The sequence below is a fragment of the Saccopteryx leptura genome, chromosome 1, assembly GCF_036850995.1.
Source record: "Saccopteryx leptura isolate mSacLep1 chromosome 1, mSacLep1_pri_phased_curated, whole genome shotgun sequence".
In the NCBI taxonomy this organism is placed as follows: domain Eukaryota; kingdom Metazoa; phylum Chordata; class Mammalia; order Chiroptera; family Emballonuridae; genus Saccopteryx; species Saccopteryx leptura.
The window spans coordinates 347,463,560-347,478,089 of NC_089503.1; the positions used below are offsets into that span (position 1 = coordinate 347,463,560).

The 14,530-nt window shown below is 40.8% G+C and overlaps 1 protein-coding gene across 1 annotated transcript in view; it reads right to left on the minus strand.

The window, feature by feature from the left end:
* MEI4 (meiotic double-stranded break formation protein 4) overlaps positions 1–13,940 on the minus strand; it is a 189,156-nt gene extending 175,216 nt beyond the window's left edge. Inside the window, exon 1 of the mRNA XM_066361358.1 lies at positions 13,671–13,940. Within this exon, the coding sequence (XP_066217455.1) occupies positions 13,671–13,752 (82 nt within the window). The 5' untranslated portion in view covers positions 13,753–13,940. The remainder of the gene's footprint in view (positions 1–13,670) is intronic.
* Between the last annotated feature and the right edge of the window lie 590 nt (positions 13,941–14,530).

Consider the following 14,530-nt stretch of genomic DNA (forward strand, 5'->3'; position numbering starts at 1 on the left):
ACGGGGAGGCAGTCAGACAGACTCCCGCATATGCCCAACCGGGATCCACCAGGCACGTCCACCAGGGGGCGACACTCTGCCCATCCGGGGCATTGCTCTGCTGCAACCAGAGCCATTTTAGCGCCTGAGGCAGAGGCCACAGAGCCATCCTCAGCGCCCAGGCCGACTTTGCTCCAATGGAGCCTTGGCTGCAGGAGGGGAAGAGAGAGACAGAGAGGAAGGAGAAGGGGAAGGGTGGAGAAGCAGATGGGTGCTTCTCCTGTGTGCCCTGGCCGGGAATCAAACCTGGGACTCCCGCACACCAGGCCGACGCTCTACCACTGAGCCAACCGGCCAGGCCCAAACTTTCCATTTTTAAGTTAAAGAGCTAAGCTGGAAAGCCCACTATTACTTTTAAATTATTTCTTAATAAGCAAAATGATTTAATATTTTTTGTTAGGGTCAAGTATTTTATGCATATGTGTCTGTATTAACATAAAGTGAAAGAAATAACTATAGAAAGGTGCATCTTTATACTGGAATCTGAAAATGCTTCAGATAGTGGAGAATGAGTTACAATTTTAGGTGGCTCTGTCATCATTCTTTTGTCATTCTGGATAAACTGACATTTATTATTCATTTGAAAAACATTCAAAAATGGACCTGAATGATAAAAGAAATCCTTTACTTTAAGAAAAAATAGGCAATGCCACTATATTTTATATCTGCAATAGGGTTCTCAATGCTTTTAGAAAGTCATAGTATAATATATTATAGAAAAGGAAAAATTACTTTCAATAACAATATTTTTATGATATATGTATGGATTTATATGCATCATCATATTTGATCCTCTGAATAACCTTGTGACTTAACTGCTATTATCCATTGTTTTTGAACATGCAAATAGGGGCTTGGGGAATAACTTGCTCAAAGTCACAAAATGAGAAATAAAATTTGATTCTAAAACTTTTTATCTGTCTGTATTGTCTGTCATGTGGATATATTAAATTACCATATTTTGGCACAAGCTGTTTTTTTAATTTTTTTTAAAAGATTTTATTTATTCATTATAGAGAGGGGAGAGAGAGAGAAGGGGTAGGAGCAAGAAGCTCCCATATTTGCCTTGACCAGGCAAGCCCAGGGTTTTGAACTGGCAACCTCAGCGTTTCCAGGTTGACGCTTATCCACTGCGCCACCACAGGTCAGGCCGGCACAAACTCTTTTAATAGATTCCAAGTATGACAAATTTTATGTAAAACCAACACTATGTTAAATATATGTCATGGGCTCTTAAGAGCTTGGTGTCAGAAGAGGTGATCCAGTCTATTACCTGATGACAGAATCAGGAGTCCAACTCAGTCTCCATGGATATTACAGTATTGAAAATTTGATTACCTAATAATCCATTCTTAGAAACTCCTTCTAGACACTAATAACTTCTACTTATTAATCCAACATCTACCCATGAAAGAAAAACTTTATAATGTTCACTTTGCCAAATCACCCTCCAAGGATTGGAAGTGAGCAATCATGCTCTCCCCTTGTAAAATCCCCCATACCCATTTTTCATAACATCATATTATGATGTTATGAGCCTCTCTTCATTGTGGCAGCCACTTCTGATCATTCTCTGATTTGTCAAAGCCTGAAAGAAATCTTCAGAGTGACACCCAGCACTACACCTCCAATTTAGAAACATAGTCACACTGCTTGAATCTTTCTCTTAATGCCACCCGAGATGATATTAAGTTGTTGAATAGTCAAGCCTCAATGCTGGCTCAGATGGACATAATAAAGAAACACCTTTTTTTATTTTATTTTTTTTACAAAAATTGCTTTTAAGCTAGATCTATAGACATACAACTGATTCTGTTAAGAAAGAAAAACACTGCCCCCTCTAGCTTCCCTTCTCTCTGCTGCCCACAGAAATCCTAGCCACAGAGTACTCTTGCTGCTCTTCGAACAAACCACACACTCTCATAAGGGTGAGCCTTTGGTCAGAATGTTTAAATTCTGACAGAAACACTCTTCCTCAATCCCGTCTGCAGACTCTCCACTCACCCTTTAAGGCAAGTTCAGTTGCCCCTATTTGATGTCCTCCAGATTCACTTCTTTCTTCCTCACAATGGCTCTATTAACTTTATTTCTATAGCAATCTAGAACCATCCTTATCACTAAGTAGTACCAAAGGCCATTGGGGAGTCTCTCTCCCCTACCAGACAGCAAGTGAGCTCAGCAGAGGCATGGACTGTGCTTTCATCTTTTATTTCTAGCATTGGGTTCAGTGGAAAAGATTAAGTCATAATATATATAGATGAAGGACTATGATGAAGGGTTAGAAGTGAAACAGTTCACAGAAAGGAGACATTAATTGCAGTTAAGGGATCACAGAAAGCTCCATGAAGAAGACAGTATGTAAGAGAAGACAGGCAAAGTGAAGGACAGTTAGTGATATAGAAATGAGGGCCCGGCTAGCAATATGGACAAAGGGGAAATTCATCAGCAGGGATAAGGAAAGCCATGAGCCTGGGTAGAATATGGAGCCTCAGAGCCTCTCTTGAACAGCTCTGCATACCAGACACTACGCATTCACTTTACATTTAGCACTTCACTGAATTACCTCATTTAATAATTCAGTGATGTAGGATTTAGTATTTTTAGAGCTAAGAAAACTAAAGTTCAGAGAGAATAGACTTCTCAAGGATACCTAGTTAGCAAGTGGTATAACTGATTTTTTTTAAATATTCATTTTTCTACACATGTTCTTTCTACAATACAGATCCTGGGTTGGGGGTAGAATTACAGGTCCTGTGGATGGACTTAGGCCTCCCTAAACTGCCCTGTGGTCACCCTGTGCAACTTCAATGATGATCTCAGAATCACAGGCACACATATACACACACTTCCAGGCACACTAACACCAAAAGTACTGTTAAATGAGAGGGGTTTCTCTTCAAAGACCCTCAGTGAGAGAGGAAAAAGTAATGCCCAATCAATCCTAAAAGTCCCTAAAAGTTATTGAAAATACATCTTGAAGAGGCAAGAATAGCATTAGAGCTCGGAGAGCAGGTCTAGGGGCCAAACATCTTAGCTCCTTACTAATGGTGTGACCTCAGGTTACTCAACCTTTCTGTGTCTCAGTCTGTCCGTCTAAAATGGGAATCACATATTTAACTTATAAAATTACTGAAGAGATTGAATTAGTTGAAGCATGTGACCTCTATGAATCCTTCAGGCACACAGTACATACTCGGTGCAATGTTTGGTCCACTTGAGACTAGTATGTGGCTAAGATTCAATCTCAGGCCAACATCTCCAAAACCTATACCTCCACATGGGTCTTACTATACATCCATTAAGAGTTCCTGGAAAAGAAACATGTGTCTGATGTGAAAAGAGGAGTGAGAACCTCTGCAACAGTCCTGGACGATCTGAAGAATGAGTAGAAGTCAGAGGCAAAGAGAGGGCAGAAGAGCACTTGAGATAGGGTGGATAAAAGAGCAGACAGCCGATAGCAGCATGGATCTCCTTGACTAAAGAATAAGGTATTTTAGAGAAGAAAAGTTGAGATCTTGAAAGTGAGTCAGAGGACTTTGAACTTACTGCAGTGGATGGCTGGAAACGGGTCATTGTCTGAGTGGATGAGTGAAATGATCCCAGTGGTGTTTTAGGAAGAGCATTAATCTGGATAGGAATGGAGTCAAGGGACTTCTGGCACCCTTTACAATAAAAAAGGGCTAGAGGGAGAATGAGGCCAGGATGCCGAATGTGTGCACAAAACTATGGGAAGCACTGAGAGATGCTTGTGCAATGTCAGGGCTTGCTGCCAGACTGGAAAGAAAGAGGGGAAGTGATGAAAGCCTTTAATATCATTCCAATGTTAGGTTGGTGAAGTGATGGACCCCAGTCAAAAACACATACTGAAAATATTGGAAAGTACAAAATGTACAAAATAATGTATATGAAATATTTACTCAGACCACTGAACTATTCTCTGAAGTTATTGCCTTAATTCTTTGCTGAACCTTAGCTGTTATCAATGAGATGAAAACGAGGTAAGCACATCAGTAATTAAAGAAACCAGGTTCCTGCCATGTAGTTTGAGTCAGTACTGTTTTCAGAGATCTTATACAGTAGTCATATTTTTAGAATATACTGTGAAACTGGAGTTTGTCTATTCTTTACATCAGCAATATAGTATAAAATGTACTGCCAGGGGTTTTGAGCTGAAACGGTTGCTTCGTTAGCTATCCATGGTTGTGCTATAGTTATTTGCACTCAAGCTACACTTAAAGTATCACAAGCCTGACCTGTGATAGCACAGTGGATAAAGCGTCAACCTGGAAGGGCTGAGGTTGCCGGTTCGAAACCCTGGGTTTGCCTGGTCAAGGCACATATGGGAGTTGATGCTTCCAGCTCCTCCCCCCCTTCTCTCTCTCTCTCTCTCTCTCTCTCTCTCTCTCTCTCTGTCTGTCTCTCCCTCTCCTCTCTAAAATGAATAAATAAATAAAAATTTAAAGTATCACAATATCAGTTTTGGGAAACTGATTTTGATGAGAATTTACTGGAAATAAATATAATTTTAAAACCTTATTCCTTATTCCTTAAATAGATGAAACAGTTCTTAGTAATTAATAAATAGATAGATGAATGATGGATAGTGGATGACATTTTAAATTAAAAAGCACAATTCTGCTCTGACTGGTTAGCTCAGTTGGTTAAGAGTGTCATCCCAAAACAACAAGGTTGCAGGTTTGATCCCCAATCAGGGCACACATGCAAAGTGACCAATGAATGCAAAACTAAGTTAAACTACAAATAAATGCTTCCCTTCCTCCTCCCCTCTTTTTTCCTTCCTCTCTCCATCTCTCTAAATCAATAAAAACAAATAAAAAAAAAATATTAAAGCCTGGCCAGATAGCTCAGTTGGTTGGAGCATCGTGCTGAAGTGCAGAAGTTGCCAGTTTGATCCCAGTTCGGGGCATATACATGAACAGCTTGATGTTCCTGTCTCTCTGCATCTCCCTCAGGAAAAAAAAAAAAAAGACAACTTTACAAGAGTGGGTTATTTAGAAACCATAATTATAAAAGAAATAAATTACTTTTTGGAAGCAGCAACTTCTTGAGAACTATGTGTTTTGTTCTCTATTATAAACAGGCAGAATGTCATGAGTAACTTACATTCTGCCAACAAACGTTCAACACCATTTATTGGTTGTGCCAGACATTAGATACGAGGATAACCCTCTGTTAGGAGCTTTGCTTCTAGGGAAAGGCCAATAAATAAGAAAATAAATAAAATACAAACTAATGCATGAATAACAGACCTGTAGATAAAGCACACAAACAGTACAGAAAAGAAAAGCAGTTTTCATCTACCATTGCTCCAAAAGATAAAAAGAAATGGACCATATACAATCAGCTATCGTAAAACCCGTTTTGAAGAATTTGAAAAGAATCACAAGTATGTTTTGTTTCGTTTTTAATAATGCAACAGAAGGCAGGAGAAAAGGAGCAGCCTCTGAAATATATTTCCTAACCATTATATTAAAGATTAAGAATGTCAACATCTCTCTTTACAACAATCAAAATTACTTTCTAATGAGTTGTTTTCATTTTTTTATTCATCCAGATTAAACCAAAGCACACATTAAATACAAGAGGATTTATTTTCCAGATTTCTGCCATGGTGAAAGCAATCTAACAAAAAATGAAATGGGGAATGAGCTCACTGAATAAATCAGAAAGAAGAATTAAAGAACCTGAGAGAGATTTTGGAGGCCTGTTAAAAAATAAATTGGACTTTCATTTAAAAAACTGACTGAAATGAATGGTACACTTAAGAACATTCTCCAGAACATTTCCTTAAAGTAAATTTGATTAATAACCATAAAATACTCCATTACAATACACTATTTTGTTATATTTCCAAAATGTAAGAGGTACAGTAATGGGTATAAGCACAGAGTGAATGTCGAGAAAGAAAAGGAACAAATAATAAGCATCTCTAAGTGTACTGATATCTGCTGTCAGACTTTAAATCTAAATAAAAAGTTGAGCAAATACTTTCAACACTGCCTCCTTAAGTATTAAAAGGATGATTAGTGTAGTTTTGATAATTGAGGAAAAGCAAAAAAAAAAAAAAGAAAATTGGATAGCAGACAGCCCTCTAAAGACCTGAAATTCGTAAACTACTTTACACTCTTGATAGAAGGCCTTTAAATATGAACAAATCCAACAGTAAGAAAAAAAATTAAACCATCATCAAAGACAACTGTACATACGATGTGACACTTAACTTAGCAGAGGTGGAAGGCACAGAGTGGGGCTGAACCATGTTCCCCTGACATTAGCAACGCAAGGAAGAAAGAGGTGCTGATCCTCCTCATATTCATTCCTTGGAGGTAGTAAGCCTTCTAGATAAAGTATTCATGCTTATGCCCAACTCAAGCATGATCAGTCAACTCACAGAAAAAGATTCTGTTCTAGACACTCTACTTCAAAGAGAAATAATAAAAAAAACTCAAAATCCTGTTTCCTGAAGAACAGAGGAATGAAATATAAATCGGACTTGTTCCATTACCCAAAGGGACAAGTCAAGGACAGTGGATGCAAGTTGCATATACATATTCTATCAGTCAGATGTGTCTAAAGGTAACAGTTTAAGGAGTAGGGAGTTTGCTGTTGTGTAAGGTGTTTAAGTACAGAGAGGTATGATAGGGATTGAGTAAAATGTATCCAAACTCTAAACAGAAAAGTTAAGTGGCTCACTTGAAAATCTTGTGATTACAAGAAATAGAAATTGTAGTCACTGACTTTGAAGGACTTAAAAGTGACAGACAATAGGTGTTTCTGTAAAAGTGGTAAGAATACTATATCCATCAGGTTCCAAGCAGAAAGCTCACTGTACCTCAATTTGGATAACATGAAGAGAGTTAAATAAAGAGACTATTTCTAAAAGTGAGGGCAACTTAAAGGGGTAACACAATGTCCCAGGGGCTGGTAATAATAGCAATAATAGCATCCTTCCCCTGGAGGAAGCCCTGGAACCGAAGGGATGAGAGGAGGGAGCAGTCACCAGAACTGAGAGAGCATGGTGAGGAGAGGACCCCCTGACAGGAGCTGAGACTTTTCATCCTACTGGATAATTCTCATGACTGTGGAGGGAGCAGGGACTGGTGTTAGCCTGTGTGAAGGGGTAGGGAGAAGATCTGGAGGGCCAAAAGGAAGATAATTTAGCACAAATGGTAACAAAGTCCTAGATTGGTAACAGATTGGAATACAATCTTTCTCAGGTCTCTTCCAAACTATGTCATACTGTGTGCACTTTTACCGGTGGAGAGTCGCAAACCTACTGTTCTTTACTATCGTGTACAGCACCAGCTTTTTTTCATTCCTAGATTTGTTCTCTGAATGAAGCATTCCAATATAGCAGTATCACAGAATACATACTATAGGACCTGAAAATCTGAAAATGGAACCGTCTAACTTACCTTAGCCAAATAATTTTCCATCAGATATCCTTGCTCTTCATTCCTTGATTTAAAAAATGTTTAATTATCTCCTACTTGTCAGGCACTGTGCTATACACAGGGACACAGCACTTAACAAGATAAAACCACCTCTGTCTTCACAGAGCTTTCAGCTGACTATCACTGGTTACAATCCATAATGCTCTCTACTCAGTAAATGAATCTCAGAAGTGCTATAGATCAGCGGTCGGCAAACTATGGCCCACAGGCCAAATCTCAGTGGCCTTGCTTCTATAAACCATGTTTTATTGAAACAGCCATGTACATTCACTGTCATTCCTTTGGTGATACAACTTCAGAGCTGAATAGTTGCTACAGAAACAGCATGGCCTGAAAAGCCTGAAATATTTTCTATCTGGCCCTATACAGAAAAAGTCTGTGAACACCTGCTCTAAATAAAACCATTGCTTTAAGAATTTATATTATAGAACACATATTATCACTCATAAAACATCCCTCCTTGGGTGTCCCAGTTACAAACCAAGTTATGAAGGGAGCTGTCTTCCTGCAGGGTTGTATACCTACTGTTATAAGTTTTGTTTTGTTTTTCTTCTTTCATTGAAAAGGCAGATGATAAAAAAAAAGTAATATGAGGTTAAGGTCTTCTATTAACAGTTAACTCTGTTAAGATGATATTCACATTGTCTCATATGTAGTCTTTTTGATTGATCAGAGTTCTTCTATATCACAAGAGGCCCATTTTTACAAAAGGTCCTTTACTCCGAATCACACCAAACAAATTTTGACAGAGGTGACTTTAGGCTATTAAACTGTACAATAAAATTGATTTGAAAAGCACTTAGCCAACACTCAAGTGCTATTATATAAATGCAAAATCCTAGCAGCAATAGTACCTTTCCTTCCCTGTAGGTAGAAATGTGAGTGGATACTTATTCCCCAGTCACTTGACCCAGAGAGCATTAAAATTTAAAATGAAAGGGGAAAATACTAGCTTCAACTGACTAAAATTCCTGTTAAAAAATTGACTGGATCCATGCTAGCTGTGGTTCCTTCAAAGGATGCCAAGAGGCTAAGTCAGTGGAGCTGTGGCTGGCTATTTACTTGCCATTCCCAAAACCCTTTCCTTTCCCTAATGGGAATCAATGTAGCATGTATAAAATTAAACAGCCTCTTAGTTCATATATAGACATTATAATGCATCAATAACTGGCTTTAGAAAGACCCTTGTAAAGCCTTGGTTCCTGAATATTTTCCCACCCCCATGAACCCACTGATAAAATAAATTTCAAGTGCTCAAGAGAGAGGAGACTGAGCCCAACAGTGAAGAGAATCTGAAATTAGATGATGATAACTGTGAGGCAGCATGGGGAAGAGATAAATGACTTGGTAACAAGAGTGATCTCTTTTAAGGTACAGCATAAACATTCTCCTTTGAAAATGCCTTCCTTAATACCCTTCAACTATCACTTTCCTCTCTAATACATAATACATACGCTGTTAACATTACATACACTTATTTCATATTAGTTATTGCACCTGTTTTCCTTATTTAATTAGCTGTTGGATGGCTATGTCTCTCAGTGGCAAGTGAGTTCCATTGAGCTCATTATCTGTCTGTTCAGAAATTGCTACAGTTAACATAATGAGCACTGAAAATAAAATTAGTTGACTGACCTAAAAAAATGAATGGATAGGTAAGTAAACTGGATCTTAGGCACTCTGTTAGAATATAAGAAATCTCTGAACCCTGGCCAGTGACTCAGTGGATAGAGCGTCAGCCTGGCTTATGGACATCCGGTTCAATTCTCAGTTAAGGCACACAGGAGAAGCGACCATCTGCTTTTACCTCCACCCCTCTCCCCATTCTCTTCCTCTTCTCTTCCCACAGCCAGTGGCTCAGTTGGTCTGAGCACATCAGCCTCAGGCACTAAAAATAGCTCAATACACAAGCATTGGCTCCAGACAGTGGATGGATCCTGGTTGGGGAGCATGAGAGAGTCTACCTCACTATCTCCCCTCCCCTCACCTTAAAAAAAAAAAAAGGAAGCTCTGGTTATTCTATAGTATACTCTTTTACACTAATTGCCAACTTCTTCTTGTTCTTATAAACTGTGAGTTATGTTCTAATATGTAATATACACTAACTGCATACCAACTTTTTGTACCTTCTCCACCAACCAGCTCCTCTTTATTCTCAATCTATTTTTCTGTACTGACTTCTGTCTCTCAGTATATAATCATGTTCAAGTTGCTCACAGTTGTAAAACAAACAAAAACCCTCTTCAATCACCCTGCACTAGAGCTAGCTGTTCTTACAAGAGTTGAAAATAACATCAAAATTGTCAAGCCTTACAGCTGTTTTCAAATTCTCCTCTACTTCTCTGCAGCATTTTACCCTAATGATCACTCTTCTTTTCTTAAAACACTCTGCTCTCTGACTTTGGTAGAGCTACTCCCTTGATCATCCTTCTAGACCAGGCATGGCCAACATACAGCCCGCGGGCTAGTGAGTTTATGTGGCCCACGATTAAATTTTTAATATTCTAAGACCTGAAACAATAAAGTACACAGAAGAAGACATAGGTACTAAACTCATTGACCTTGGTTGTAAAGAGCATTTTATGAATTTGACTCCAAAGGCAAGGGAAGTGAAGGCAAAAATAAATGAATGGGACTACATCAGACTAAGAAGTTTTTGCTCAGCAAGAGAAACTGACAACAAAATAAACAGACAGCCAACTAAATGAGAAATGATATTTTCAAACAACAGCTCAGATAAAGGCCTAATATCCAAAATATACAAAGAACTCATAAAACTCAACAACAAACAAACAAACAAACAATCCAATAAAAAAATGGGAAAAGGACATGAACAGACACTTCTCCCAGGAAGAAATATAAATGGCCAACAGATATATGAAAAGATGCTCATCTTCATTAGTTATTAGAGAAATGCAAATCAAAACTGCAATGAGATACCACCTCACACCTGTTAGATTAGCTATTATTAATAAGACAGGTAATAGCAAATGCTGGAGAGGCTGTGGAGAAAAAGGAACCCTCATACACTGTTGGTGGGAATGTAAAGTAGTACAACCATTATGGAAGAAAGTATGGTAGTTCCTCAAAAAAACTGAAAATGGAACTACCTTATGACCCAGCAATCCCTCTACTGGGTATATACCCCCAAAACAGAAACATTGATACATAAAGACACATGCAGCCCCATGTTCATTGCAGCATTGTTCACAGTGGCCAAGACATGGAAACAACCAAAAAGCCCTTCAATAGAAGACTGGATAAAAAAGATATGGCACATATAAACTATGGAATACTACTCAGCCATAAGAAATGATGACATCGGATCATTTACAACAAAATGGTGGGATCTCGATAACATTATATGGAGTGAAATAAGTAAATCAAAAAAAACAAGAACTGCCCTGGCCGGTTGGCTCAGCGGTAGAGCGTCGGCCTAGCGTGCGGAGGACCCGGGTTCGATTCCCGGCCAGGGCACACAGGAGAAGCGCCCATTTGCTTCTCCACCCCTCCACCGCGCTTTCCTCTCTGTCTCTCTCTTCCCCTCCCGCAACCAGGGCTCCATTGGAGCAAAGATGGCCCGGGCGCTGGGGATGGCTCTGTGGCCCCTGCCTCAGGCGCTAGAGTGGCTCTGGTCACAACATGGTGACGCCCAGGATGGGCAGAGCATCGCCCCCCGGTGGGCAGAGCATTGACCCCTGGTGGGCGTGCCGGGTGGATCCCGGTCGGGCGCATGCGGGAGTCTGTCTGACTGTCTCTTCCCGTTTCTAGCTTCAGAAAAATGGAAAAAAAAAACAAAACAGAAAAAACAAGAACTGCATTATTCCATACGTAGGTGGGACATAAAAACGAGACTAAGAGACATTGACAAGAGTGTGGTGGTTGGGAGGGAGGGAGAGGGAAAGGGGGAGGGGGAGGGGCACAAAGAAAACTAGATAGAAGGTGATGGAGGACAATCTGACTTTGGGTGATGGGTATGCAACATAATTGATAGACAAGATAACCTGGACAGGCCCTGGCCGGTTGGCTCTGTGGTAGAGCGTCGGCCTGGCGTGCAGGAGTCCCGGGTTTGATTCCCGGCCAGGGCACACAGGGGAAGCGCCCATCTGCTTCTCCACCCCTCCCCCTCTCCTTCCTCTCTGTCTTTCTCTTCCCCTCCCGCAGCCCAGGCTCCATTGGAGCAAAGATGGCCCGGGTGCTGGGGATGGCTCCTTGGCCTCTGCCCCAGGTGCTAGAGTGGCTCTGGTCGCAACAGAGCGATGCCCCGGAGGGGCAGAGCATCGCCCCCTGGTGGGCGTGCCGGGTGGATCCCGGTCGGGCGCATGCGGGAGTCTGTCTGACTGTCTCTCCCCGTTTCTAGCTTCAGAAAAATACAAAAAAAAAATAATGATAACCTGGACATGTTTTCTTTGAACATATGTACCCTGATTTATTGATGTCACCCTAGTAAAATTAATAAAAAAATTAAAAAAATGTTTTAATATTCTCTACTACTTTAAAATCTCAGCTACTCAGAAGCGGAAGCATCTTTGATTATTGGAAATCAAGATATTTAAGAAGATAGTGATATGCGGAAAAGAATTCGCGTGTGACTAATCTAGGGTTAACTTCCAATAATTGGTCAAACGGATTCGCGATACTTCTTTATTTTTTTTTAAAAATCCACTATAAAGATATACAACTTTTGTACTCGTCTGTACTCAATATGAACGGTTTGATGTTCAGCAGCGATGTGAAACCCACATTCTTTTAGGTGGAGTTTGACAGTGTGCACCCAAGGTCAAACAATTCGTTATTTTTGTGGTTAAGTGTGCAGAATCAACTGGCACTGTAGCATAGACAAGAGCCGCAGTTGATAACTGAAAACATGTCCAGGCTGTTTGTAAAACGAAATAATTGTTATATTTGCAATATAACCCCTTCAAGCTCATTCTATTCATTAAATATTGTTTTGATTGATTGTGATACAGTTTGGATATTTATATGATATGTAATTATATTTTTATTAAAATATATTTTTATTAAAATAATATTGTATATTAAAATTTTTCACTCACATTTATACATAAACAAATTACATAATAAAATTCTGTTTACTTAAATGAATCGGTTTTGTATTTAACATTTTTTAATTTTAATATTTCGTTTGGCCCGTGAAAAAAGTTTTCTTTCTAATCTGGCCTGGGGCAAAAACTGTTGGCTACGCCTGTTCTAGACCATGCCCTGTCAGTTCTATAACCTAGTATATCAAAAATGTCTTTTTCCTCAAACCATTAATACCTCTTGTCTTTATGGCTGCATTAACCTTCTGATTGACCTCTCAGCTCCCGCCAATCCGTTTCTCACAGCGCAGTCACGTCTACCTCAAAAATGCTCCAAAGTGACCTGGTGTAATTCAACTGGCTCTATTAAATTGTGATGCTGATCTTCAGCTTCAAGTGTCTTTGTATTTGTACAGCAGAGTTTAATGTACATATGGCATACGTGTGCCCTAGGAAAGAGCTAAAATATTCTTTCTGATCTTCCCCACATCAACCATTCATTGGACTCCCAACATCTTTACCTATGCTAACACATATTTAAGGTAACATTTTTCTAAGCTTTAACAAGGCCTCCAAAATACTGGTTCTGGAAATCTGGTTCCACATACTGGATTTCCTGTCATCATTGCCCTGAATGTTTCTTATGTACCTATATATTCATGTCTAACAAGCCTTGGAGAGCCTTGAATGAGGAGACGATGTGTCCCCTCTTCAACACCTACAGCACTGGACACAGTTCCTCCCATATAACTGGAGCTCAATAAAAGATCCGCTCAATGAATGGATTTGCCATCTCTACCAATGGCCTCAAAACATGGGCCTCTCCTCCTCCAGGAAGCTTCAGGAACCATTGTGTTGGTCAAGCCAGGCTTGAACAGGCTCAGAGGAGGGGAGCATAACAAAGCAATCTACACCCTCGTGGACGATGACTCATAACTCAGAAGTTCCAGGGCAGCGGCGAGGGCCTCAATAGGGAAAGATAAGCGCCAGCAGTGTGTGGGGCTCCACACAGAGGCCAATGGTGCGAACCCACATCCAAGGCAGTGAGGCACTCGGGGAAGGGCGAAGCGGCGCCGTGGGGGAGGGGAGGGATACAGGCCTGCTCCCCACCTACCTTCAGGGCTCCCGCGGCGGAGCGTGGGTGCCCTTGGTGGGGAGTCAGTGCAGGAGGCGCTGGGCGGGAAACTCTGCGCCATCCCCGGAGGCAGGAGGCTGAGTCCCGGGAGAGGCTAGGGTGAGGGGCCGCTGCCCGGCTCCCCTGAAGGGGCCCTTCGGGCCGCGCAGTAGGAACCCAGGCACCACGTCCCAGAAGGCCCCGCGGCCTCGGGTCCAGCGGGCAGGGAAACGGCTCCGGGCGGTGAAGGGAAGCCGCCAGCTCTGCGTGAGAGCCAGCCCTGCAGCTCTTCACCGCTCCGCCCGGGAAGCGGCCGCCTGCCTCCACACTACGCCCCCTTGTGGCTGCCGGAAGTGAAATCCAGACCTGGAAGACAAGGTTTAAAATTCCTGGGCGGGGTTCCTGAAAAGAAACACATTGATTCCATTGGGAGAGGGGGTCAATTCAAAACCCGAGGAAAATGGGAGTTCTAAAACAAGTTTGCCTTTTCCAAAACTGAAATTATTTTTATATTTTACAAGGAAATTTGACTGTTACAGGGATTTTGCTCACTTTTTAACTTTCACGTTGTACTTTTCGTCTATATTCTTTTTTTCTTTGTGTGAGAGAGCAAGACAGCGAGAAGGACAGACAAAAAGGGAGAGATGAGAAGCATCAATTATACTGCTCACAAAAATTAGGGGATATTTCAAAATGAATATGAAGCAATAAAATATCCCCTAATTTTTGTGAGCAGTATATTTGTTGCAGCACCTTAGTTGTTCATTGATTGCTTTCTTATATGTGCCTTGAGGGGGGATGGGGAGGCAAGGCAGCTACAGCAGAGCTAGTGACCCCTTGCTCAAGCCAGGAACCCCACA